At 44.3% G+C, this 27832-nt stretch overlaps 1 protein-coding gene across 3 annotated transcripts in view; it reads left to right on the top strand.

Annotated features, from left to right (window-relative positions):
- The window catches only part of adam15 (ADAM metallopeptidase domain 15), a 47779-nt gene that overhangs the window by 16281 nt on the left and 3666 nt on the right, over nt 1-27832 (top strand). The window contains exons 8-23 of one of the 3 annotated variants that reach the window (XM_062992416.1): nt 1132-1203; nt 1363-1532; nt 1629-1713; nt 1824-1972; nt 2651-2828; nt 3554-3646; nt 4284-4479; nt 6131-6239; nt 6532-6715; nt 6897-6974; nt 8154-8265; nt 8359-8509; nt 9720-9828; nt 15387-15455; nt 15994-16074; nt 27185-27253. In XM_062992416.1, coding sequence (XP_062848486.1) covers nt 1132-1203; nt 1363-1532; nt 1629-1713; nt 1824-1972; nt 2651-2828; nt 3554-3646; nt 4284-4479; nt 6131-6239; nt 6532-6715; nt 6897-6974; nt 8154-8265; nt 8359-8509; nt 9720-9828; nt 15387-15455; nt 15994-16074; nt 27185-27253 — 1905 coding nt within the window. The remainder of the gene's footprint in view (nt 1-1131; nt 1204-1362; nt 1533-1628; nt 1714-1823; nt 1973-2650; nt 2829-3553; nt 3647-4283; nt 4480-6130; nt 6240-6531; nt 6716-6896; nt 6975-8153; nt 8266-8358; nt 8510-9719; nt 9829-15386; nt 15456-15993; nt 16075-27184; nt 27254-27832) is intronic. The other 2 variants (XM_062992417.1, XM_062992418.1) reach the window with 2 other exon arrangements.

Raw genomic sequence — 27832 nt, 5'->3', positions numbered from 1 at the left:
GTGTCCACTCACTGTCCACTCTATTAGACACTGCTACCTAGTCGGTCCATCTTGCAGATGTAAAGTCAGAGACGATCGCTCATCTATTGCTGCTGTTTGAGTCGCTCATCTTCTAGACCTTCATCAGTGGTCACAGGACGCTGCCCACGGGGCGCTGTTGGCTGGATATATTTGGTTGGTGGACGATTCTCAGTCCAACAGTGACCGTGAGGTGTTTAAAATCTCCAGCAGCGCTGCTGTGTCTGATTCACTCATACCAGCACAACACACACTAACACCATTGAAGAACAGCATGAAAGGGGGTAACAAAGCATGTAGAGAAACAGATGGACTACAGTCAGTAATTGTACAACTACAAAGTGCTTCTATATAGTAAGTGGAGCTGTTAAAAAAAGACAGTAAGTGTAGAAACAAGGAGGTGGTTTTAATGTTATGCCTGATCGGTGTACGTATATATGACAAATAAAGACATTCTTTGTATTATTATTATTATTATTATTATTAGGAAATAAAATGGGGAGCGTTTTATACTGGTTTATAGCGATACCCAGTATTCAAGCTAGGAATTTCTTTTTTTAACCTTCTTAATAGCGGGCCAACTTTCATTTAATTTCTAAAATATCTCATGGGCCGTTTCAAAAATGGTAACGGGACGCAGTTTGGACCCCCCTGGACTAGACATTCTTGTACACTTTATTACAAACTGTGGAGTCACACAGAAGAACTTTCAGTAGTTGCACCAGCACCATCCAGTGGTCATTGTGCTCTCAACACCTCGTTTTATGTCATTATTCGATCTGAGACTCAACCTTAAGGGTTTAATAAACCCTTTAAAAAACGACTTAAACACCCTATAAACCCCAATAATCAACCCCATAACGTAAGTCACACCTATGTCTACTTAATAAGGCAATAATTACAAAAAATAATGCTTTAAATGGATTTAAAACATGACATTACTTAATGTTTTAGATATTCGGCACATTTATTTATATGTGATTTTGCAGTGATTTATTTATTTATTTTATTTTAATATTTTTTGCTGACTACAGTATTATTAACTAAACTTTTGTTAGAATATGACAGAAAATGACAGACGGTTTAGTTTTCTTGCGCACATTTTTGTTCCAGTACCTCAGTTACAAGAAGAACAACAAGACCATCATATACCGCATGCTGGATGTGGCCAACCAGGTTGACTGGGTGAGTTTGATTAGAGACTTTGTGTTCATACTTTCCTTGTTTTTGGGGAAATATGCATTAAAAAGGTGCATATACAGAGTGTGAACAGTATACGTATAGTTGTACGTGCTCTGTATAGTACAGATAAAGACTTTTTTTGTCTCTTGTACGTCTCCTCAGTTCTATCGGGCGCTGAACGTCCGGGTTGCTCTGGTGGGTTTAGAGATCTGGAACGATCAAGACAAGATCCTGATCGATAAAAATCCCACCGATACGCTGAACCGATTCCTGGACTGGAGGACCAGAGAGCTGCTGCCACGCCTACGTCACGACAACGCGCAGCTCATCATGTAAGTCTCGGTGGCATGAACACTGCTGCTTTACACAATAAAAGGAAGGATTTAGAGAGGAAGGTGTTTAGTGGTTAATTTGTATTTCTCGATTAGGGGAGGGTCTTTCGACGGGACGACGGTGGGCATGGCCTCTCAGTCCTCCATGTGCTCCAAGGACCGATCTGGAGGAGTTAATGTGGTAAGACGTCTCATATAAATATAATAAATACTTATTTCTGTTCACATCAGTGTTCGCCAGACGTCTGTACGCCGCTCAGCAGGATGTGTTGTTGTTGATCGGTGCTGTAGGATCACCTGGTGAGCGTGCTGGGTGTGGCGTCCACGGTGGCCCACGAGCTCGGGCATAACCTGGGTATGAACCACGACACGGCTGAGCGCAGCTGCCAGTGCCGGAATGAACCGCGTCTCGGCGGGTGCATCATGGAGCCGTCCACGGGGTGAGTAGCTCCCAACTAATGCAGCAACAGTTTAGGGAAGGGCCCCTTCCAGTGTCCTGCACAGAGCCCTGCCTTCAGCCCCACTCAACAGCTCTGGAATGAACTGGAACATCAGCTGTGGCTTTTTGGACCAAAATCAATGCCCATTCATACAAAATGGGCACAAATTCCCACAGACACACTTCAATTCCTTACGAGAAGCCTTCTCAGAAGAGATTCACACAGATTAGACTCTCTGTTTTAAATTGGGACGTCCAACGAGCTCAGGGTCAAGTGTCCAAACACTTTTGGCCAGTACAAGAGCTCTAAAACTCACTATCCCACCAGTGCTGACATCTCAAGCTTGCGAGTTCGAATCTCAGCTCTGCTAATGACCAGCAGGGCATCTACACAGACATAATTAGCTCGTCTGAAGGAGGACGGGCTGCAGGGATTCCTCAGAACTGCTGCAATTACGACCTCTGCTGGCTGATCGATGGTGCTGCACATGGTGAGACGGGGGATAATGGAGATCAGTGCGTGATTCGGATCTCCATATGAACCGGACACGTGTCGGGGGGGGGGCGTGTGTTAGTCAGGAGTGGAGGTCTGCAGCAGTAGAGGTGAAACTCGATCTGGGAACGGGATATGACTAGATCAGGGGAACGTTATCAGTTGTGTTTTTTTTTTATCACACAGGTTCATGCCCGGCCAGCTGTTCAGCAGCTGCAGTAAGCACGATCTGTCTCTGAGCCTGATGCACGGCGGAGGGATGTGCCTCTTCAACGTTCCCCAGCCGGAGAGGATGCTGGGAGGCCCCCGCTGTGGAAACCTGTACGTGGAGAAGGGAGAGGAGTGTGACTGCGGCCTACTCGACGTACGGAGCACCAGTGAATCCGCCGGCGCATCCGGTCCTGGTCCACATTATCGGCACCCCTGAATATTAATGCTAATGATACAGCATGTAAAATAGTCCACAGAACGAGTTTAAACGTCACAGTAAACATTTCATGTAATCGTTTGTATTTCCCTGCCTACATTAAAACAAGGTGGAGGATCCATAATGTTGTGGGGCTGCTTTGCTGCCTCTGTAACTGTAACTATAACTTGTGTTACAATAACAATAAAATCACAGGATTATCAGAGCATTTAGGAACCAAATGTGCTCCCAAGTGTAAGAAAACTACATTTGACTCAAACATAAAGGGTCCCACAGCAGGATAACGACCCAAAGCACATAAAAACCGACAGTTTAAAAAAACAAATCATCAATTGAAAGTTGTTGTAGAGCTGAAATCTGCTGTTGGTCCAGGAAGCATTTGAAGAGCATTTGGAAGGATGTGCAGCCAGGTATTAAGGAAGGTCTTCTTCTTGAAATGACCACATGTACAGGTCATTTTTGTGGAATTAAAATATCATAATGTACATTATAATTGGAACACGTCCACTTATTTCTGAAGATATTGGCTTTTTTAGTACCAAACAATCAAGGGTGTCTATAATGTTGACCACACCTGTATAGTATTGTACGTATGCTAATATGAATTGTCTCTAACAGTCTTGTGTGTGTGTGTGTGTGTGTGTGTGTGTGTGTGTGTGCAGGAATGCAGTGACCCGTGCTGTAACGCCAGCACTTGTAAGCTGGTCCCGGGTGCCCAGTGTTCCTCTGATGGCATTTGCTGCGAGAACTGTAAAGTACGTACCGTTTATTATTTTGCAGATTATCACTTTAGCAGTAGCGCCCCCTAGAGGAAGGTTTCAGTGTTCATCTCCCTAGTTTCTATGCCCCATATTTAGCCAATTATTGTTCCGCTGCTGGGAACCCTGATCTCGTCCTGACACGCTCCTTTAGATGTGTGGGCGTGCCACCGACCTCTTCTTGGTCGCCCATACTCGTGGATACGTGGATCGGCGCGTGAGGTCGGTCTTGCGCATGGAGAGTCACGCTCTGATCTCCACTTCTATACATTTACATGTTCGGCAGACGCCTTTATCCAAAGCAACTTACATTACAGTTACAGTATACAGTCTGCTCAAGGCAACCTGGCAGTGGTGGGGCTTGAACCAACAATCGTCTGATTACTAGTCCTGTACCTTAACCACTAGGCTACGGCTTGCCCTCCAAGCCGTATACAGGCACCTCGGGCTACTAACCAGGGTCCTTAGACAGTATCAAAGACCCTGCCAACTTTTTTGTCCCGTCTTTTCCCACCCAGCAGACTAGTGGCCAGTTTTGTCTGCTGCAATGACTGCACTGCCGATTGTCTAGCCGAGTGGTGCCCTCCATCTTCCTCGCTCTCTCTTTATTGTATGTTTCCTGCTCTGGTTACAGCTCCGTGCCCCTGGTTCTCTGTGCCGGGAGCCTCTGGGTGAGTGTGATCTGCCCGAGTACTGCACCGGCTCCTCCCCTCACTGCCCAGCCAACGTGTTCCATCAGAACGGCGAGACGTGCCAGGACGGCGACTCCTACTGTTACAGTGGGGTGTGTACCAACATGGATGACCAGTGCCAGCTCCTGTGGGGACCCAGTGAGTAAAACCTGGTTTAATGTTTAACGTGCTTTAACGTTTTAAACCAGATGTGTAACACTGTGTGTAATATGTACTCATACATATCAAATATCAAATCAAAGATTTATGAGGTGTTTTTCAGTAAATCATCACAGTACAGTTAAATCTCGCCATCAGGTCATTAATTCCTTTCAAGACTCATGAAAAAATCCTTTAAAAACCTACCTAGATGCCCGATAAAACTTGTTGCAGCAGTACAACAGACGGTTGGTAAAGACCAGATAGGAAAGACACGTAGTGTTAGTTATTAACACCCTTTTGAAACAAGAATAAGATATACTTTATTTGTCATATATACATATACAGGTGTACAGTACAATGAAATTCTTTCTTCGCATATCCCAGCTTGTTTGGAAGCTGGGGTCAGAGTGCAGGGTCAGCCACCTTACGGCGCCCCTGGAGCAGACAGGGTTAAGGGCCTCGCTCAAGGACCCAACAGTGGCTGCATAGCAGAGCCTGGATTTGAACCGCCAATCTTCCGGTCGATAGCCCAAAGCTCTACCCACTAGGCTACCACTGTCCCTACAAGAAATGTACTTTGTGTGTTATAAATTATAATGAATATAACTTATACATGAATAATATGAGTAATATATTACATACTGTAATACAAATATGTTATTAAGCCTTTATATTGCACTTATATACAGGTGGAAGGTAATGGAATAGAAACTGTTATTGAGCGTATAGAGTCCGATGAATGGTCATTGGTTATAGGGTGTGGCCCTGATAACAAACTCCTAAACACAACCCCATAACTTAGGGTTGCGTTCGGTCTGATTCACTGGGCGAAGGTCACCAGTCTATCACAGTGCAGTTTACTTGGACCTACCTCACAGCAAGAAGGCGGGGCAGTCTGGGTTCTTTCTGTGTGGAGTTTGCATGTTCTCCTCGTGTCTGTGTGGGCGCTCCACTGACCCATTCTTGGTCGCCCGTACTTCGGTGGATCGGCACGTGAGGTCGGGTCTCGTGCATGGAGAGTCACGCTCTGATCTCCACTTCTATACATTTACATTTTCGGCATTTAGCAGGCGCCTTTATCCAAAGCGACTTACATTACAGTTACAGTATAGAGTCTGAGCAACTGAGGGTTAAGGGCCTCGCTCAAGGACCCAACTGTCTGTGTGGGTTTTTCACCGGGAGCTCCGGTTTCCTCCCACAGTCCAAAAACATGCAGTCAGGTTAACTGGAGACACTGAATTGCCCTATAGGTGAATGTGTGTGTGAGTGTGTATGTGTGTCTGGCCTGCATGTCCAGGGTGTTACTGTGTGCCTTGCGCCCATTGAAAAGCTGAGATAGGCTCCAGCCCCCCCTGCGAGTGAGTACTTGCACCTGATGGGTGACGTCGACAAAAACTAACGCCACAAACGTAAAGCAAATAAGACACTGCAAATAACACCAGCTCAAACGCGAGTTTGAATAAACTGCTTTGAACCAGCGCCACCAAGAGGCGGAACGCCGAAGTACCAATGTTCTTAAGCTTGTAAATAATTTCATACATGACGTTATTTATATATTGAAACATTTATTTATTTTGTATTTCCCTTTTTATTAACAAAGACCACAGTAGAGCCAAAATAATAATCCCAGTTCTTGTTGTTCTCTTAGACTCCACCCGGGCTCCTCCAGTCTGCTTCTCCTCTGTCAACAAACAGGGCAACAAGTACGGCAACTGTGGCCAGATGCCCAACGGCACCTTCATACCCTGCTCCAACACGTACGTCTGATGTGCAAGTTTTATTTCCACATCATTTTCATCTACCACTTTATCCTGGTCAGGTTCAACACTGGGCGCAAACCAGGAACACCCTGGACAGGGTACTAATCCTGTGTAGACGCTTGGTCAGCTGACACAAAATCAAATTTAGAAGCCTGTCTGCTTTTCACATATAAATGAATTGATCCTTATATAATCCATTCTGTAAAACCAGTCCAGTACAAGCTACACATGCTGGTCTAGATCCGTCGATTGGAATATGCCGTTTATTCGTGTGTTTGGTTCATATTAGCGATGTGCAGTGCGGAAGAATCCAGTGTCAGGGTGGCAACGATCGACCCCGCCTAGAATTAAACGCAGAAGTTCTGACCACCAAGGTGATCAACTTCACCTGTCGAGGGACGCATTTCCACCTGGGTGATGACGTTTCTGATCCAGCCATGGTGGCCCAGGGAACGACGTGTGGTCCAGGCAAGGTGAGGGGTTTTGATTTGGGTTGTTTTGAAGAACAGGCGCTGAAGTAAGCGTGATTAGTTATTGTTAGCTAATGTTAACTAAAGTATCCTCTATTTGTATGAACATTAATAATGTATTGAATATTTTGTTGTGCATTGTGTGTGTGCATAATTCTTACTGTCCGTCATTGTTTACTTTTAGGTGTGTTTAGACCAGCGCTGTCGGGAGGTGTCTGTGCTCGGGGTTGAGCAGTGTCGGGGCAAGTGCAGCGGCCACGGGGTGAGCATTTTTAAATCATTAATGTAGGAATGTAGGGTGATTTGTTTGAACAGTCATTTATGCCGAGAATGATTTGTTTGAACAGAGTCATTTATCTTGAAAATGATTCGTTGGAACAGAGTCATTTATGCCAAGAAGGATTTGTTTGAGCAGAGTAGTTCATGTTGAGTCATTTGTGTCAAGAACGATTCATTTGAACAGAGTCATTCATGTCGAGAATGATTCGTTCGAACAGAGTCATTCATGTCGAGAATGATTGATTTGAAAAGTCATACATGTTGAAAATGATTCGTTTGAACTGAGTCATTCATGTTGAGTAATTCGTTTGAACCGAGTCATTCATGTTGAGTGATTAGTTTGAACAGATTAGTTAATATTGAGAATGATTTGTTTGAAGTCATTTATGCAGAAAATGATTCGTTTGATCAGAGTCATTAATGTCGAGTGATTCGTTTGAACAGTAGTTTATGCTGAGAATGATTCATTTGAACAGTTATTTATGCCGAGAATGATTCATTTGAACAGTCATTCATGTTGAGAATGATTCGTTCGAAAAGAGTCATTCATCTCGAGAATGATTCATTTGAACAGTCATTCATGTTGAGAATGATTCGTTCGAAAAGAGTAATTCATGTTGAGAATGATTCATTTAAACAGAGTTATTTATGTCGAGAATGATTTGTTTGAACGATTCATTTATGTTTAGAATGATCCATTTGAACAGATTAATTAATGTTGAGAATGATTTGTTTGAACAGATTAATTCATGTTGAGTGATTCGTTTGAACAGATTAATTCATGTTGAGAATGATTCGTTTGAACAGATTAATTCATGTTTAGAATGATTTGTTTGTCATTTAGACAGAGTCGTTCATGTTGAGAATGATTCATTAAAACTGTCATTCATGTCAAAGAGTAATTCGTTTGAACAGAGTCGTTCATGTGTAGAGTTGCAGGTGAAAATAAGTGGTTGACTAATGCACATGTATTTGAGGGTGTGTGTGTTAGTTACAATGTGTTAGAGGTCAGCAGCAAATCGGGTCATTGGATATGACTAAATTAGTAGGAAAATTATGTATAATTGATCACCTGTCTGTATGGCTTTCTAAAGCTACAGCATCCACAGACAGTGTCAGTACTGTTGATTTATCGTCTTCCCTTCCGCCTCCACCTGTGTAGGTGTGCAACAGTAATCAGAACTGCCACTGTGATGACGGCTGGGCTCCTCCGGACTGTAAATACTCAGGTACAGGAGGAAGCGTGGACAGCGGTCCTGCACGCCAGCCCAGAGGTACCGACGTTTACCACTTACACTCTTACACATAAATGAAGCCGTGTGCTTGTGCATCTTCGTATATGAAAGTGTGCGTTTATGGGTAATTAGGTTTCAATCCCATGCGTGTGGCTCTGCTGGTGATCTTCCTGTTCGTGCTGCCGGTCACGCTGCTGTTCCTGGTGTTCCGCTTCCCTCGCTGCCGCCGGAGCCTCTTACGTCTTTACAGCACGCCATTCAGCAAGACCAGGCAGTCCAGCCGGTGAGACAGTCTTCATTATAATAATAATAATAATGATAATAATAATAATAATAATAATAATAATAATACAGAGAAGAAGCTTTATCATAATCATTGTTTATTCTGAGGAGAGGGCGAGTCTAAATTCTTAGATTCCTTAAAATGCTCCTACTGAGGCGCCTTAATTCTGAGATCCATAGCGAGATCCATAACCTAGTAATTGTATAACTGTGTGTTAATTAACCTTAAAGAAAGTTGATTTGATGTGATCTTTTCTGCGTTGGACCCAAACACAGTGTTGTCTCGGTGGCTCATGTTGAATGTTGTGAGAAACCATCACGGGAAGATCTGAGGTATTTGTGATTGTAGGAGTGTGTGCAGTACTGTTAGCTCTGTCTTGTGAATCTAGGGTAGTTAGCCACAGATTGTCATGGCAGGCGTGTATTTTTGTTGTTGTCAGTTGTGTAATACAGTCGCCCCCTGACTTACGAATGTAATTGCTTCTGAAGGGCTGTTCTTAAGTCAGAATGTTCGTTAATTGAACCAATTTTTCCCATAAGAAATAATGTAAACAGAATTAATCCGTGCCAGACCTCCCAAACCCCCCCCCTACCTAACCTCTCTGATGTCTTAAATGCTCTTTTGTTATAAATACACGTATATTTCCCTTAAATCTTAATAATATTATTAATAAACAACAGTACACAGTAGTACTGTACTGTACATAAACACACATCACATTTCAGTACAGTACGTGTGCTGCACCATACACCATAATACATTTCCTTCTTTTTATATAAAATGTATCTACCAGAAACAATAACTCTCATATTTCTCTATTATTTCCTTCTTTATTTCAGTAGTGTTGTATTTTTATAGGTGTAATTTCACAAAAGAAAGAATACTTTACTCAGAGAATTCCTTCTTCTCTCTCACTCACTGTCTCCTCTGTCTGATACACAGTGACACCTACTGGCAGGAGTAATTATACAACTTGGATTTTTTCATTTTCTCAACACTAAGCTTTGAGGCTATTTTCATATTGAATTTTACAAAATATAAAGAAAACACCGTCCGCTGTCCGAATGCTCGCTCACTGTTTATATATTTAGCGAGAGAGAGAGACGGTCGGAGTCAACTTGTTCGTTGTTCGTTGTTGCTGCTAGTCCCTGTAAGAGTCCGGTAAGTACAGGTGAGGAGTTCAGGTGTTCTGACCGTGTGTTGTTTACAGAACTCCTCCCACCGAGAGAGTGAACGCTAACAACGGAGAGCAGATCCTGCCGCTGAGGTACCAGTGGACGCCCCAGAATGACATTCCACTCACACGGGCCATCAGTAAGGTACAGTCCGTTCTCACCTCACTCTGATTGGTTAGAATAATCAGTACATTAGAAATAAATACAAACATCCTGAGACCAGGTATGACCCCGGGATACAACAACCCTTAAGAGGTCTGTAGGTGTTCTGTTTTATGGTCTTGTGTTAAGTTATTCAGACGTTGAGGTTCTTGGAGCAAATAGTGTATGGGCAAAAGTATGTTGCAGCCCTTTAAATCATCAAGATTGCTACCAGGTGTGTAAAATCAATTATATAGCATAATAAATATAGTATTGTATTAATTTAAGGACGTTCTAGCATGATTCTGCCCTTGCGCACAAAGCAAAGTCCATAAACACGTGGTTTGACAAGTTTAGCTGACGTAGATCCCTGACCTCAACACGTCCCATCACCGTTGGGAAGAACTGGAACATCGATTGCGAGTCACAAATTACATTACACTACCTCTACACTGGCTAATGTGCGGTACCAACCGCTTCTTTTCACCTACACTAGACGGGTTCATATGGAGAACCGTATCTCGCATGGAGAGTCACGCACCGATCAGTGCGTGACTCTGCGTCTCTGTGTGACCCTGCCTCCCACAGGTGAAAAGAAGCGGTTGGCAACTACGCACATGCCAGCAGAGGAAGACCAATTGGCTACGACTAAATTGGGAGAAAATGCAGAAATAAAATATAAAAAAAACCTTTTTATTTTATTTCTTTGCATGTGATGCGATTCTGCTCACAGAACACACGGTCACATGACTAACTGGTGTCTTATTTTGCTATGCTGGTTTATATTAATTGATAACAGTGGATTGTTTTTGGACGGGCACCCTGCCACGATGGTGTGTTCTTTCTAACCCAGAACCATGTGCTGTACTAACATAATATTCTATATTTCTTTGAGCTACGCATCCATATATGTTGGATTATCGTATACAGTGATAGTACAGTAAATAAGCATGGCCTTAATTCTGATTGTATTTATTAGGCTGCAGATGTAAAGATTCTTGGCTGTCATTAAAATGTGATGTTTGCTGCTGGTGTGTTGGAGGCTTAAACTACATATTCTAAATATACTACATATAGTACATACACTACATACACATACATGTACATACACATACATACACATATATATATATACATACACTACATATACATATAGTACATATTCATATTGTACACAACATACATGCAGTACATATACATATAACACATATACATATAGTACATATACATATAACACATATACATATAGTACATACTGTATATATATGGTACATAACATACATACACTACATATACATATAGTACATATACATATAGTACATATTCATATTGTACACAACATACATACACTACATATACATATAGTACATATACATATAATACATATACATATAGTACATATTCATATTGTACATAACATACATACACTACATATACATATAGTACATATACATATAGTACATATACATATAGTACATATTCATATTGTACACAACATACATACACTACATATACATATAACACATATACTGTACATATAGTACATATACATATAACACATATACATATAGTACATATACATATAACACATATACATATAGTACATATACATATAACACATATACATATAGTACATATACATATAACACATATACATATAGTACATACTGTATATATATGGTACATAACATACATACACTACATATACATATAGTACATATACATATAGTACATATTCATATTGTACACAACATACATACACTACATATACATATAGTACATATACATATAGTACATATACATATAGTACATATTCATATTGTACACAACATACATACACTACATATACATATAATACATATACATATAGTACATAACATACATATAGTACATATACATATAGTACATATACATATACTACATATACATATAACATATACATATAGTACATAACATACATACACTACATACACATATATATATACACACACTACATATACGTATTGTGCATAACATACATACACTACATATACATACACTACATATACTTCTAGTACATATACAGGGGTTGGACAAAATAACTGAAACACCTGGTTTTAGACCACAATAATTTATTAGTATGGTGTAGGGCCTCCTTTTGCGGCCAATACAGCGTCAATTCGTCTTGGAAATGACATATACAAGTCCTGCACAGTGGTCAGAGGGATTTTAAGCCATTCTTCTTGCAGGATAGTGGCAGGAAGGTACGCTTCTTTGGGGCTTCTCCACACCGTAACTCTCCCGGATGTGGGGAAAACAGTAAAGGTGGACTCATCAGAGAACAATACATGTTTCACATTGTCCACAGCCCAAGATTTGCGCTCCTTGCACCATTGAAACCGACATTTGGCATTGGCACGAGTGACCAAAGGTTTGGCTATAGCAGCCCGGCCGTGTATATTGACCCTGTGGAGCTCCCGACGGACAGTTCTGGTGGAAACAGGAGAGTCGAGGTGCACGTTTAAATGATGCTACCACCACCATGCTTGACTGTAGGCAAGATACAGTTGTCTTGGTACTTCTCACCAGGGCGCCGCCACACATGCTGGACACCATCTGAGCCAAACAAGTTTATCTTGGTCTCGTCAGACCACAGGGCATTCCAGTAATCCATGTTCTTGGACTGCTTGTCTTCAGCAAACTGTTTGCGGGCTTTCTTGTGCGTCAGCTTCCTTCTGGGATGACGACCATGCAGACCGAGTTGATGCAGTGTGCGGCGTATGGTCTGAGCACTGACAGGCTGACCTCCCACGTCTTCAACCTCTGCAGCAATGCTGGCAGCACTCATGTGTCTATTTTTTAAAGCCAACCTCTGGATATGACGCCGAACACGTGGACTCAACTTCTTTGGTCGACCCTGGCGAAGCCTGTTCCGAGTGGAACCTGTCCTGGAAAACCGCTGTATGACCTTGGCCACCATGCTGTAGCTCAGTTTCAGGGTGTTAGCAATCTTCTTATAGCCCAGGCCATCTTTGTGGAGAGCAACAATTCTATTTCTCACATCCTCAGAGAGTTCTTTGCCATGAGGTGCCATGTTGAATATCCAGTGGCCAGTATGAGAGAATTGTACCCAAAACACCAAATTTAACAGCCCTGCTCCCCATTTACACCTGGGACCTTGACACATGACACCAGGGAGGAACAACGACACATTTGGGCACAATTTGGACATGTTCACTGTGGGGTGTACTCACTTATGTTGCAGCTATTTAGACATTAATGGCTGTGTGTTGAGTTATTTTCAGAAGACAGTAAATCTACACTGCTATACAAGATGTACACTGACTACTCTAAGTTATATCCAAGTTTCATGTCTATAGTGTTGTCCCATGAAAAGATATAATGAAATATTTGCAGAAATGTGAGGGGTGTACTCACTTTTGTGATACACTGTATATACATACACTAGATATACAACCCCAATTCCAATGAAGTTGGGACGTTGTGTAAAACATAAATAAAAACAGAATACGATGATTTGCAAATCCTTTTCAACCCATATTCAATTGAATACACTACAAAGACAAGATGTTCAAACGGATAAACTTTATTGTTTTTTTGCAAATATTCACTCATTTTGAATTTGATGCCTGCAACACGTTCCAAAGCAGTTGGGACAGGGGCAACAAAAGACTGGGAAAGTTGAGGAATGCTCAAAAAACACCTGTTTGGAACATTCCACAGGTGAACAGGTTAATTGGAAATAGGTAAATGTCATGATTGGGTATAAAGGGAGCGTCCCCGAAAGGCTCAGTCGTCCACAAGCAAGGTTCACCACTTTGTGAACAACTGCGTGAGCAAATAGTCCAACAGTTTAAGAACATTTCTCAACGTGCAATTGCAAAGAATTTAGGGATTTCATCATCTACAGTCCATAATATCATCAAAAGATTCAGAGAATCTGGAGAAATCTGTGCAAGTAAGCGGCAAGGCCGAAAACCAGCATTGAATGCCCGTGACCTTCAGGCCGCACTGCATTGAAAACCAACATCATTCTGTAATGGATATTACCACATGGGCTCAGGAACACTTCAGAAAACCATCATCAGTGAACACAGTTCGTCGCTCCATCTACAAGTGCAAGTTAAAACTCTACCATGCAAAGCGAAAGCCATATATCAACAACACCCAGAAACGCCTCCGGCTTCTCTGGGCCCGAGCTCATCTGAGATGGACCGACGCAAAGTGGAAAAGTGTCCTGTGGTCTGACGAGTCCACATTTCAAATTATTTTTGGAAATCATGGACGTCGTGTCCTCCGGGCCAAAGAGGAAAAGGACTGTCCGGATTGTTATCAGCGCAAAGTTCAAAAACCAGCATCTCTGATGGTATGGGGGTGTGTTATTGCCCATGGCATGGGTAACTTGCACATCTGTGAAGGCACCATTAATGCTGAAAGGTACATACAGGTTTTGGAGCAACATATGCTGCCATCCAAGCAACGTCTTTTTCAGGGACGTCCCTGCTTATTTCAGCAAGACGATGCCAAGCCACCTTCTGCACGTGTTACAGCGTGGCTTCGTAGTAAAAGAGTGCGGGTACTAGACTGGCCTGCCTGCAGTCCAGACCTGTCTCCCATTGAAAATGTGTGGCACATTATGAAGCGCAAAATACGACAATGGAGACCCCGGACTGTTGAACAACTGAAGTTGTACATCAAGCAAGAATGGGAAAGAATTCCACCTACAAAGCTTCAACAATTAGTGTCCTCAGTTCCCAAACGCTTATTGAGTGTTGTTAAAAGGAAAGGTGATGTAACACAGTGGTAAACATGCCCCTGTCCCAACTTCTTTGGAACATGTTGCAGGCATCAAATTCAAAATGAGTGAATATTTGCAAAAAACAATAAAGTTTATCCGTTTGAACATTAAATATTTTGTCTTTGTAGTGTATTCAATTGAATATGGGTTGAAAAGGATTTGCAAATCATCGTATTCTCTTTTTATTTATGTTTTACACAACGTCCCAACTTCATTGGAATTGGGGTTGTACATACATACATATACATACACTATATACAGTATATGTATAGTACATAACATACATTACACATACATAGCTTATACTACATATATTTATAGTACATATACATATAGTACATAACATTACATATACATACACTAGATGTACGTACATATAGTACATATACAGTACATACACTACATATAGCTATAGTATATATACATACACTGCATATACATACACTACATATACTGTATATACCTAATGTATGTACATTTTTTATCTTGTTTACGTTCAGGGTAAAAGCTATATAGAAATTATGAATATTTCTAATCTCACACCGACAGCTGTAGCTCAGATGAACTCCACTGTTCTGTATTTAACACTAACTCATCACTAATACTAAATAAAAACACTGTTCTGTTTCTTCGGTTGAACTAAAAATAAAGCACGTTGTGTTGAACTAACTTACTTTTATCATTTCTATCTTCTGTGTGCATGAACGTTCTGCATCTCTCTGTCTGTCTGTTTTCTTTCTTTCTATTTTTTCTTTGTGGTCAGGCTCAGGACAGGCCTGCTCCTCCTACTAAACCTCTCCCGCCTGACCCCGTCTATAAACCACCTGTCCAGGTAAACCGTCCCCTGCTGTACAGGGAATCGGAGACCGACAGAACACGCTGTGTCAGAGTTTTTGTTAATTATACTGTTTTTTGTATCTGATTAATACTAATACGTAGGTCTTAAAATAAAAGGATATGTAATAATAATGATTCTAAAGCCTTTATGGAAACTATAATGAATATTTGGTGCGTGTTATTATTCAGAGCTGTTTTTTGGTTCCGTTCTTTACTCGTAGCTTTTTTTTATCTCTCACAGTAGTGGAACGATCTTATAAAATTCTCTTATTTCTTTTTATACTTCAATTACGCAGGGTTTAAAATAAAACACACGAGGATTGAATTAACCAAATCTTCATAAACGATATAAACTGAACTGTATATACAAGCTTTCCCGTCTGTATTGGTGTGACTGTGGCTTAAAATTCACATACGTATTAATTTATTACTTTATTTATTGTTGTATGAATTTCAACACCACACTTGAGTAAAGATTTATTTTAATTTATTTGGCTAACACCTTAAGCTTTATCTACTCTCTAATACCGTAGACGTCAGGGCAGCGGCCCGCGGCGCCCACCAAGCCCCTCCCTCCCGACCCCGTCCCCCCTGAGAACAGGATACATCGACAGGTAGAGACGGGTTCCCGGCGTGCATGACTGTGTGTTCATGATAGCACAACATCGATTATACGGGCGTGTTTCCACGCAGCGTGTGTGTTGTGTGGCTTGTGGCTGATCTGTGTGTGCATGTTTGTGTCTGTGTTCGTCTACAGTGTGGGTGTCACGATTACAATTGAGGTGCATCATGAATTTAGACGAATCTGATTTAAAGCCAAGTGGACACTGTGTGGTTTGAGGGCATTTTTAACCCACCCAAGGGAAAATAATAGCAACTAAATAAACAAATTTTAACTTGCACACGGACACCCCATTGTGGATGCTTAACGTTACGTCTCGTAAACCCCAGTGGGATCATATTTGTATAAATTAAGCATTTTTTGTTTTGGATTAAGCTGGATTAAGCTGTTGGGTGATCTGGTGAAATTTGGAAATGAAACATTGATTGGTCCCCAACCGCCGGTCCGTGGGCTATTCATTACCGGGCCACACAGAAAGAATAAATAATTAGAGATCGCTACAGGAGCAATTCAATTTCCAACACTCTTTGGGTGTCATTGTCTCCTATTACCACTAGGTGGGAGCGTCTCATTCAGCTCAGGATTCACACTGATCAGTATTCAAGGGTTGCCACAGAGGACCTAGAATTGGGTACCGTTTTTATGCCGGATCCGTTCCTGACGCAGCCCTCCTTCTTTTACGGGCTTGGGACCTGCACTGAGAGCGCACTCTTTGGGTGTTATTCTCTCCTATTACCACTAGGTGGGAGCAGCATCTCATTCAGCTCAGGATTCACACTGATTTTCCATTCTATAGTTATTCTATTTTAAATCCCCCCGCCTCAGCCGGTCCGTGAAATTATATCTTATATGAAACCGGTCCGTGGTGCATAAAAGGCTGGGAACAGCTAGGTTCAAGTATTCAGTATTCAAGAGTTGAAATTTACTCCAGATCCCCTTCCTGACGCTTGGGACAGGCACTGAGAGCGCACTGATGGGTGCGCCTCCCAAAAGCTAGGCTGTTTCAACCATCCCCATTGCAAATTAGCCAATCATGTCCGTGCAGAGATTGAGAATAGAACCCTGGATCTTTACTCCTGCACCACCCAAACATATACGAGTGAGCTGTGAAGATTAGAATCTCGGTCCCTTCCAAGTGTGTTAAAACTTTCTTTTCTTTAATTATTTCATGTTTTAAATTGGCTTATTTAAGAAAAATAATAGACAGAACTAAATTATGGGGATTTTAACATACTGTGAGGACCCACACTGTAAAGCCTCGTGAAACCACACCAGTATAGAACAGTGTCCAGTTGGCTTCTGACTGGGTTTCTCAGCGGCTGTATGTTTGGATGGGAGCTCATGGTGAGGAACCCAGTTGTGCCTGTGAACTGATGTGTTGATGTGTGAGGGTTATGGGTGAACGGTGTGATTTTATTCTGTTTACTGTAAAGAGAGACAGAGGGAGTAAAAAAAATTCATACCAAGAAACAATATAATATTCATTTCTTACCTTTGTGATTGATCGGGTGAAATGAAATTACTCTCGCCCAGGTTATTTTGGGGTTCCATCCCTTTTTACCTTTCAGTCAGGTCACTTTTTACAATAGACGTTGTTTCAAAGCATCTTTAACAGTATTCTGAACCAAAACCCCCCTGCTGAGCAAACCGAGGGCAACAGTGGGAGGGGAAATCTCCTAAAATTACAAGGAAGAACCTTCAGAAGAACCAGACTCAGCAGTCTTGCTTGGGTGACTTTTTAGTAAACGAGCCTCAAGTAAACGGGCTTTATGTGTTTTTCTCCTTGACATACATTCCAGAAGTATTATATAAATAATGGAAAACCTTTAAAATTATAATAAATGACTTAAAAGTACTTGTGTCATATTGAACTATGAATGTTCCTTAATTCCTATTTGTTTATTTAACTAATAGGTCTTAAATAAAAAAGAATAATCATTTTAAATCTAGATCAGTTGTATTCAGAGTTTAAGGCTCCCATAATGTAAACTATAATCGTGTTTATTATTCAGAGCTGTTTTTTCAATTACGTTATTTACTTGAAGCTTTTTTATTGCTCACATGAGTGGAACGATCTTATAAAACGATTCACATTCTGATGAAAATTCTCTGTTTTATAGTTAAATTAACTACTGTAACTACATTGATACTATATATATATATATATACTGTACAGTACCAATGATATACAGTGTATCACAAAAGTGAGTACACCCCTCACATTTCTGCAAATATTTCATTATATCTTTTCATGGGACAACACTATAGACATGAAACTTGGATATAACTTAGAGTAGTCAGTGTACAACTTGTATAGCAGTGTAGATTTACTGTCTTCTGAAAATAACTCAACACACAGCCATTAATGTCTAAATAGCTGCAACATAAGTGAGTACACCCCACAGTGAACATGTCCAAATTGTGCCCAAATGTGTCGTTGTCCCTCCCTGGTGTCATGTGTCAAAGTCCCAGGTGTAAATGGGGAGCAGGGCTGTTAAATTTGGTGTTTTGGGTACAATTCTCTCATACTGGCCACTGGATATTCAACATGGCACCTCATGGCACAGAACTCTCTGAGGATGTGAGAAATAGAATTGTTGCTCTCCACAAAGATGGCCTGGGCTATAAGAAGATTGCTAACACCCTGAAACTGAGCTACAGCATGGTGGCCAAGGTCATACAGCGGTTTTCCAGGACAGGTTCCACTCGGAACAGGCTTCGCCAGGGTCGACCAAAGAAATTGAGTCCACGTGTTCGGCGTCATATCCAGAGGTTGGCTTTAAAAAATAGACACATGAGTGCTGCCAGCATTGCTGCAGAGGTTGAAGACGTGGGAGGTCAGCCTGTCAGTGCTCAGACCATACGCCGCACACTGCATCAACTCGGTCTGCATGGTCGTCATCCCAGAAGGAAGCTGACGCACAAGAAAGCCCGCAAACAGTTTGCTGAAGACAAGCAGTCCAAGAACATGAATTACTGGAATGCCCTGTGGTCTGACGAGACCAAGATAAACTTGTTTGGCTCAGATGGTGTCCAGCATGTGTGGCGGCGCCCTGGTGAGAAGTACCAAGACAACTGTATCTTGCCTACAGTCAAGCATGGTGGTGGTAGCATCATGGTCTTGGGTTGCATGAGTGTTGCTGGCACTGGGGAGCTGCGGTTCATTGAGGGAAACATGAATTCCAACATGTACTGTGACATTCTGAAACAGAGCATGATCCCCTCCCTTCGAAAACTGGGCCTCATGGCAGTTTTCCAACAGGATAACGACCCCAAACACAACCTCCAAGATGACAACTGCCTTGCTGATGAAGCTGAAGGTAAAGGTGATGGACTAAACCCAATTGAGCACCTGTGGCGCATCCTCAAGTGGAAGGTGGAGGAGTTCAAGGTGTCTAACATCCACCAGCTCCGTGATGTCATCATGGAGGAGTGGAAGAGGATTCCAGTAGCAACCTGTGCAGCTCTGGTGAATTCCATGCCCAGGAGGGTTAAGGCAGTGCTGGATAATAATGGTGGTCACACAAAATATTGACACTTTGGGCACAATTTGGACATGTTCACTGTGGGGTGTACTCACTTATGTTGCAGCTATTTAGACATTAATGGCTGTGTGTTGAGTTATTTTCAGAAGACAGTAAATCTACACTGCTATACAAGTTGTACACTGACTACTCTAAGTTATATCCAAGTTTCATGTCTATAGTATTAGGAGACCTACGGTAGCTGGTGAATGCACCCCGAGTTCCCAGCGAAGTAGGTCTTACAGAGCAAGACAAACAAAAGCCTTAAGTGGCAGGAGGACCAATTAGGGCTGATCACCCGCAGCTGTCAAGCTGGCTATTTAAGCCAGCTCTGCACAGCGGCGGGTGTCGCACCTTTTGTTTGTTTCCCTGATCTTATGTGGCTGCTCGTCCACGCTCCTTTCCTAGGTAAAACGGTATCCCCTGGTGGCATGCGCCATTCGGGTGTGTAGACTGCAAGGTCGAGGTAACCGTTCGTTATTGTCCCTATTAGGATTAGCGTGGTGCGACGCCGTGCAGCCCTCGCGCTGCTTTTGTTTATGCGTTTAGCATTAGCGGTGCTGCTGTACATCAAGCGTGTCCGCTTGGTACAGCAACCGCACATCCTTTTAGATCCAACCCGAAAATTGGATTCCTGAACCGCTGGGTGGCGACACCGCTAAGCTTTCGGTTCTCGCGCAGCATTCACCGGTTCGAATCCGCACTCGCAGTTGGTGTATCTAACTCTGTTATTTCTCTTTTTTAGATCGGCGTACTTCAGCTGCGAACCTCAGCAAAGCAGAAGCCGGTCGCGTTCTATCCTAGCCTTCCGCTGTGCTGGGGCTAGTGATTGCCGGGAGTAATCTACTCCCGTGTTTTGACACTGTAGCGCCTAAAGCGCTCCCCGTCTCTTATTTACCCGCGCCACAATAGCGCGGAGACAACGCACCCGGCTCGTACCGAGACGACCGGGGTTCGCGTCCCACGTCGCTATTTTCCCTTTTTGGGTTTTTCTTTTCCCAGCAGTTCTGCGGCACCATCGGACTTTCCGATTGGGTTTTTTGTTTCTCATTTTTCCTCTGTTTTTGTTTATTTCTAATTAAAAATAAAATATCATTTTGATTTTGAATTCTGCATTTGAGTCCTCCTTTCTCCACGTAACAGAAAGGTGCGACCACTCATGGACTCAGCAGAACCCACAACCGTTTCCGACGTGTTACGCCACCAAGGGGTGGCGTTGGGCAGGCATGAGGTAGCCCTCACCGAGTTGGTGCAGCGCGTAGCCGCGCTCGCCCAACAAGTGCCCATCTCGGGGCCCACTCCTAGTCCCGCTGCTCACTCTAGGGAGTCTGTAATCCGTGACACGCCCATTCCTCCTCCTGAGAGATACTCGGGAGAAGCGAAGAAGTGCCGCGGATTTCTCCTCCAATGCTCGTTAGCGTTTGAGCTACAGCCGTCTCGCTACCCCACAGAACGTTCTAAGGTGGCCTATATCATTTCCCTTCTCACTGGGAGGGCATTGGAATGGGCTACCGCTGTTTGGGAGCAAGACGCTCCTGAATGTTCGTCTGAAAGCTCCTTTAAGGAGGCTCTTAAGGAGACATTTTTTCACCCTGCGGGGGGCCAAGAGGTGGGTCCACGCCTTCTCGAACTCACCCAAGGTGGTCGCTCAGTAGCAGACTACGTGATTGAGTTTCGAACGCTAGCAGCAGAGTGTGGTTGGGATGAAGGGGCCCTTACCGCTATTTTCCATCGCGGCCTTTCCAGTAAGGTAAAGGACGAGCTGGCCACTAGAGATCCTCCTACCACCCTTAAGGCCTTTTACACACTGGCCACGTCCATAGACACCCGGCTTCGCCAGCGAGCGCGGGAACGGGGTTCCTGTCCTCCGTTTGCTCGCTCGTTGGTCCCTCCTAGCTCCCCTCCGCACAATCCCGATCCCGAACCCATGCAATTGGGGTCGACACGACCTGACGCCCCTCAGGCGTCAGGTTCCCACTCCAGACCCCGCCGACCATTAAACTAGTAGGCCGCTCTCGAACCAGGGAATCGAGAGAGGGCCAAACTAGCATCCCTGGTCAGGGCCTGTTTTTATCGGCCCGATTGTCTTGGGGCTCGGGAAATACAAACCTCAAGGTTTGTGTCGATTCGGGAGCGGTAGAGAGCTTCATTGACATCGATCTGGTACGCAGGCTGGGGATAGAGGTCCAGCCGCTAACCAAGCCGGTCTCGGTCCATGCTGTTGATGGTCGAGCCGTAGCGGGCAGCCCGATTACCCATCGGACGCAGCCCTTGACGTTGCGTCTGAAGGACCACGAGGAACGGATCACCTTCTTAGTGACTCACGTTCCTCACCTCCAGGTGGTCCTGGGATTTTCGTGGTTGCAAAGACACAACCCCCAGATCGACTGGGCCACCGGGTCAATCTTCATTTGGGGAACACGGTGTAGAGATTCGTGCTTGGTTCAGGCCGGCACGAATCTCAACCCGCCAGTACCACAAATGGAGACCCCGGATTTGGCCACAGTTCCTCCTGTGTACCATGATCTTCAGGAGGTTTTTAGCAAGTCCAGGGCGCGGGACTTGCCCCCCCACAGACCGTTCGACTGCGCCATAAACTTGTTGCCCGGCACTACCCCTCCTAGGGGGCGCCTTTTCTCACTCTCCGGTCCGGAGAAGGTTGCCATGGAGGAGTATGTGCGCGAGGCGCTCAAACAGGGGTTCATTCGTCCTTCTTCCTCCCCGGCCGGGGCGGGGTTCTTTTTTGTTGGTAAGAAGGATGATACATTGCGCCCCTGTGTCGATTATCGCGGTCTAAATGCTATTACGATCAAGGATCGGTACCCGCTGCCGCTGATGGCCACGGCTTTTGAAGCCCTTCAGCGAGCCTCAATTTTTACAAAGCTCGACTTACGCAGCGCGTACAACCTGATCCGGATCAGGCAGGGGGACGAGTGGAAGACTGCGTTCATTACGCCCACTGGCCACTATGAGTATCTAGTGATGCCCTTTGGGTTAATGAATGCCCCCGCAGTCTTCCAGAGATTCATCAATGAGGTCCTACGGGAGACCCTTGATAAGTTCGTCTACGTTTATCTAGACGATATTCTCATTTTTAGCCGATCCATCGACGAACATATAGGGCATGTCCGACGGGTTCTCCAGCTCTTGCTCGAACACCATCTTTTCGTCAAGCTGGAGAAGTCCGTCTTTCACGCCCCTTCGGTTTCGTTCCTAGGGTTCATAGTGTCACAGGGCACCCTTCGCATGGATTCGGCTAAAATTAAAGCTGTGGAGAGCTGGCCAACTCCAAGTTCTGTTCGCCAAATGCAAAGGTTTTTGGGCTTTGCAAACTTTTTTAGGCGATTTATCAAGAACTTTAGCACTATCGCCGCGCCACTAACAGCCCTTACTGGTAAGGGGCCCTTTAAATGGTCAGTGCAGGCCCAACAAGCCTTTGATAGACTGAAAGCTCTCTTGACAACTGCTCCTGTTTTGCAGTTGCCTGACCCTGAGGAGCCATTCGTGGTCGAAGTGGATGCCTCTGAGGTTGGGGTTGGGGCAGTATTGTCCCAGAGAGTGGGGCCAGGAAAGAAGCTGCATCCGTGTGCCTTCTTTTCGCACCGCCTGATTCCGGCTGAGCGGAATTACCCGGTCGGAGACAGGGAACTTCTAGCCATTAAGTTGGCTTTAGATGAGTGGCGACACTGGCTCGAGGGAGCCAAACATCCTTTTCTTGTCTGGACTGATCACAAGAACTTGTCATTCATCCAGCAAGTCAAAAGGATGAACTCGCGTCAGGCACGGTGGTCCTTATTTTTCGGTAGGTTCCATTTTACGCTGTCGTATAGACCGGGGTCCAAGAATGCTAAACCGGATGCCCTGTCTAGACAGTGGGAACCAACCAGGCCGGAGACCGAGCCTGATCCCGTGATTCCCTCGACCCAGATAGCTGCCCCAGTCACCTGGGGCATTTCAAAGGTCATACGGGACGCCCAAAGGGCCGAACCCGACCCCGGTAGGGGACCTCCTGACAGGCTGTATGTACCTACTACTGTACGGCGTCAGGTTTTCGAGTGGGCTCATGCCTCTCCTTTTGCGGCGCACCCAGGCGTGACTAAGTCCCTGGTTTTGCTGCGCCGAAGATTTTGGTGGCCGGGGATGGAGAATCAGGTACGTGACTTCGTCCGTGCCTGTACTGTGTGCGCTCTGAATAAGAGCCCCAGAGAGCGCCCACGAGGCCTTCTCCATCCGTTGCCGATACCTTCAAGACCGTGGTCCCATATTGCTCTAGACTTTGTGACAGGCTTGCCAAAGTCTAGAGGGTTCACAGCGGTGTTGGTAATTGTCGACCGGTTCACCAAGTCTTGCCTGTTTGTCCCTCTGCCCAAGCTACCATCCGCCATGGGCACTGCGCAGATCATCCTGCAACATGTGGTGAGAGCGCATGGGGTCCCATCAGACATTGTGTCTGATCGGGGCCCGCAGTTTGTAAGCCAGTGCTGGCGGGCCTTCTGCCAACTCATTGGTGCTAAGGCCAGCTTATCCTCGGGGTATCACCCCGAGTCGAATGGGCAATCGGAAAGGCTCATCCAGGATCTGAGCAAGATGCTCAGGTGCCTGACGGCAGGGAATCCGGCCACGTGGTCGGATAAATTATTGTGGGCTGAATTTGCTCACAATACCCTGCATCACTCGGCGATAGGAATGTCACCGTTTGAAGCTCAGTTCGGGTACCCTCCTCCGCTCTTTCCTGAGCAGGAGCAGCAAGTAGCGGTCCCGTCTGTACAGCTTCATGTCCGCCGCTGCCGCGCCGCCTGGCGTAAAGCAAGGCAGGCACTTGTGGCCAATCAGCGCTCCATGAAGCGCACTGCTGACCGCAGGCGGCAGCCGGCTCTCACCTTCCGGCCGGGCCAACGTGTCCTTGTGTCGACGAGGGATCTCCCCGTCAAAGGTGCCCCTCACAAGCTGGCACCCAGGTACATTGGCCCGTTTAAGGTGGTCAGGCGGATCAACCCGGTGACCTATAGGTTGGAGCTTCCTCCCAGGATGAAAGTGCATCCAACCTTTCACGTCTCCCAACTCCGACCATTTATGTGCGGGGGAGTTTTACCCCCTCCCCAGCCTCCCGCCCCTCGTATCATCCAGGGTGCCCCTGCCTTCACTGTCCGCCGCCTGCTGGATTGCAGGAAGGTTCAGGGTAGCACCCAATACTTGGTGGATTGGGAGGGCTACGGCCCTGAGGAACGTTCATGGGTACCGGCTCGGCAGATCCTGGACCCTGAACTGATCCGCGAGTTCCGCCGGAACCGTGCTGCGGGTCTTGGGACCTCAGGAGCTGTCCCTAGAGGAGGGGGTTCTATTAGGAGACCTACGGTAGCTGGTGAATGCACCCCGAGTTCCCAGCGAAGTAGGTCTTACAGAGCAAGACAAACAAAAGCCTTAAGTGGCAGGAGGACCAATTAGGGCTGATCACCCGCAGCTGTCAAGCTGGCTATTTAAGCCAGCTCTGCACAGCGGCGGGTGTCGCACCTTTTGTTTGTTTCCCTGATCTTATGTGGCTGCTCGTCCACGCTCCTTTCCTAGGTAAAACGGTATCCCCTGGTGGCATGCGCCATTCGGGTGTGTAGACTGCAAGGTCGAGGTAACCGTTCGTTATTGTCCCTATTAGGATTAGCGTGGTGCGACGCCGTGCAGCCCTCGCGATGCTTTTGTTTATGCGTTTAGCATTAGCGGTGCTGCTGTACATCAAGCGTGTCCGCTTGGTACAGCAACCGCACATCCTTTTAGATCCAACCCGAAAATTGGATTCCTGAACCGCTGGGTGGCGACACCGCTAAGCTTTCGGTTCTCGCGCAGCATTCACCGGTTCGAATCCGCACTCGCAGTTGGTGTATCTAACTCTGTTATTTCTCTTTTTTAGATCGGCGTACTTCAGCTGCGAACCTCAGCAAAGCAGAAGCCGGTCGCGTTCTATCCTAGCCTTCCGCTGTGCTGGGGCTAGTGATTGCCGGGAGTAATCTACTCCCGTGTTTTGACACTGTAGCGCCTAAAGCGCTCCCCGTCTCTTATTTACCCGCGCCACAATAGCGCGGAGACAACGCACCCGGCTCGTACCGAGACGACCGGGGTTCGCGTCCCACGTCGCTATTTTCCCTTTTTGGGTTTTTCTTTTCCCAGCAGTTCTGCGGCACCATCGGACTTTCCGATTGGGTTTTTTGTTTCTCATTTTTCCTCTGTTTTTGTTTATTTCTAATTAAAAATAAAATATCATTTTGATTTTGAATTCTGCATTTGAGTCCTCCTTTCTCCACGTAACATATAGTGTTGTCCCATGAAAAGATATAATAAAATATTTGCAGAAATGTGAGGGGTGTACACTTTTGTGATACTCTGTATAATCTAAAAACCATCACAGCACAAAATCAATCGGAGAAACAAACTGTTAATCACAGAGCTAATTACATTATTATATAAATAATGCAATACCTTTAAAATTAAAATAAATTACTTAAAAGTACTAATATCATTTAAAATAAGTGCCAGAAGTTCTTGATTCTTGGTGATGTTGCAGCCACCCATGACGTATTCTTGTCCCTCCTGTATTGGTCATTACAACATTACAACAGTTCAGATCAGTTTATTGTCCTTAAAGATTACATTTCTTTTGCAGCCAGGCACAAACAGCTCATATACATCAAATACAACAATATAAAAAATACATACAGCACAAATGTATTAGTCCTGTATGTAGCCTTGGGTATGAACGAATTCTTCCATCTATTACTTTTAACCAATGGGAGCCTAGAAAGGAGATGCTTAAACTCTGGAAAGGTCAGTATCAGTCAGATTTAATAGTGGTCTGACCAATAAATGTCATTTAAGGAAGTTTGAACAGTGTCAATTATTTATATTAGTCTCCTTAACAATATTACTAAGGTGATTCTTATTCTGATTCTGGACATTTAGCTTCCCAACCCAAGCAATCATAGAAAAAAATGAATGGCACTCAATAAATTCAATAAATAAATCAATGCTAGATGATATTAGATATCTTGAAGCTCATTTTCATGGAAGTTGGTGTCTCTCACCTTCCTCCAAGCATTATTCATAATACAAGTTCATAAGCATTATGGCTGCATGAGCATCAGTTCAAAAAAGCCAATACAAAAGCACGTATTGGCACAAATCCCTCAGGTTTGTTAGCTGTTGTTTGGTATTTAAACCTTAGTACGTGAGCGAGAATTGGCAATGACTAATTTATATTAAAAAAAACAGCAGGAACTTCCTCTGTCATCTCTTACAGATCGTTAGCTCGAGTTGATCCGTCAGATCTGTGGTGTGTCGGTGGTGCATGGTTGATGATTTTGGGATGGATTGATTTGGGATGGATTGATGTGGGATGGATTGATTTGGGATGGATTGATGTGGGATGGATTGATGTGGGATGGATTGATTTGGGATGGATTGATTTGGGATGGATATGTGTCGTGTTGTGGTGTGGTGATGATGGTTATGTGATGGTGATGGTCATGAGCAGTGTTTGGTTTCATCCATCTTTTCTCTGTTGACCTGCTGCCTGTTTGAACGGATTTCCAGCCGAGGGTGATGAGACCAGCCGCCCCGAGCAAGCCCCTCCCCCCTGACCCTGTCCTATCTGACCGACAGGTATCAGCACTCGCAGGACGGCGTAAAGACCACGCCCGGGCCCTGCACTAGGCTTTTTATTACTTGATATTAGAGCTGTACAGTCTCTTGTTTTAATTTTGTCTTTAGTGTTGGGGTATGTTCACACCGGATGCTTTTTTAGATGCTTTCTTAGCGACCTTGTCAATCTGACCTTTAGCAGCAGGCTAGCTGTGATGAATTGCAGTTAATATGAACAGTTTGGGCAACCCAGGCGTTTTTTGTGAATGTTAATGCACAGTTACTTTATATTTATTAAACTTAAATGTGCAAGTGTGTCACCGTCTCAGTACTTATTTATTATTATGAATTTATTAAGACCTGAGGTAGCTTAATTATTGTCGTAAGGACATGTCAGCAACCATTTAGGAAGCAAATATGACACAGTTAAGAAACTGAAGCTGAAAAAGGTTGAAAACTTACCTCACATCCTGTATGAACCACTTAAAGCAAGCTAAAGTTTTTGAAATGGAACTCACAGTTGTGGGTAGGACGTTTGGTTGGTGCAGCAGTAGAACGAGCTAGCCCACCAGTACTGACATTTCGAACTCACTAGTCCGA

Source organism: Trichomycterus rosablanca, chromosome 3, assembly GCF_030014385.1.
Source record: "Trichomycterus rosablanca isolate fTriRos1 chromosome 3, fTriRos1.hap1, whole genome shotgun sequence".
Lineage (NCBI taxonomy): Eukaryota > Metazoa > Chordata > Actinopteri > Siluriformes > Trichomycteridae > Trichomycterus > Trichomycterus rosablanca.
The sequence above is the reverse complement of the archived record's forward strand: the minus strand, read 5'-3'. Positions and strand labels throughout refer to the sequence as shown.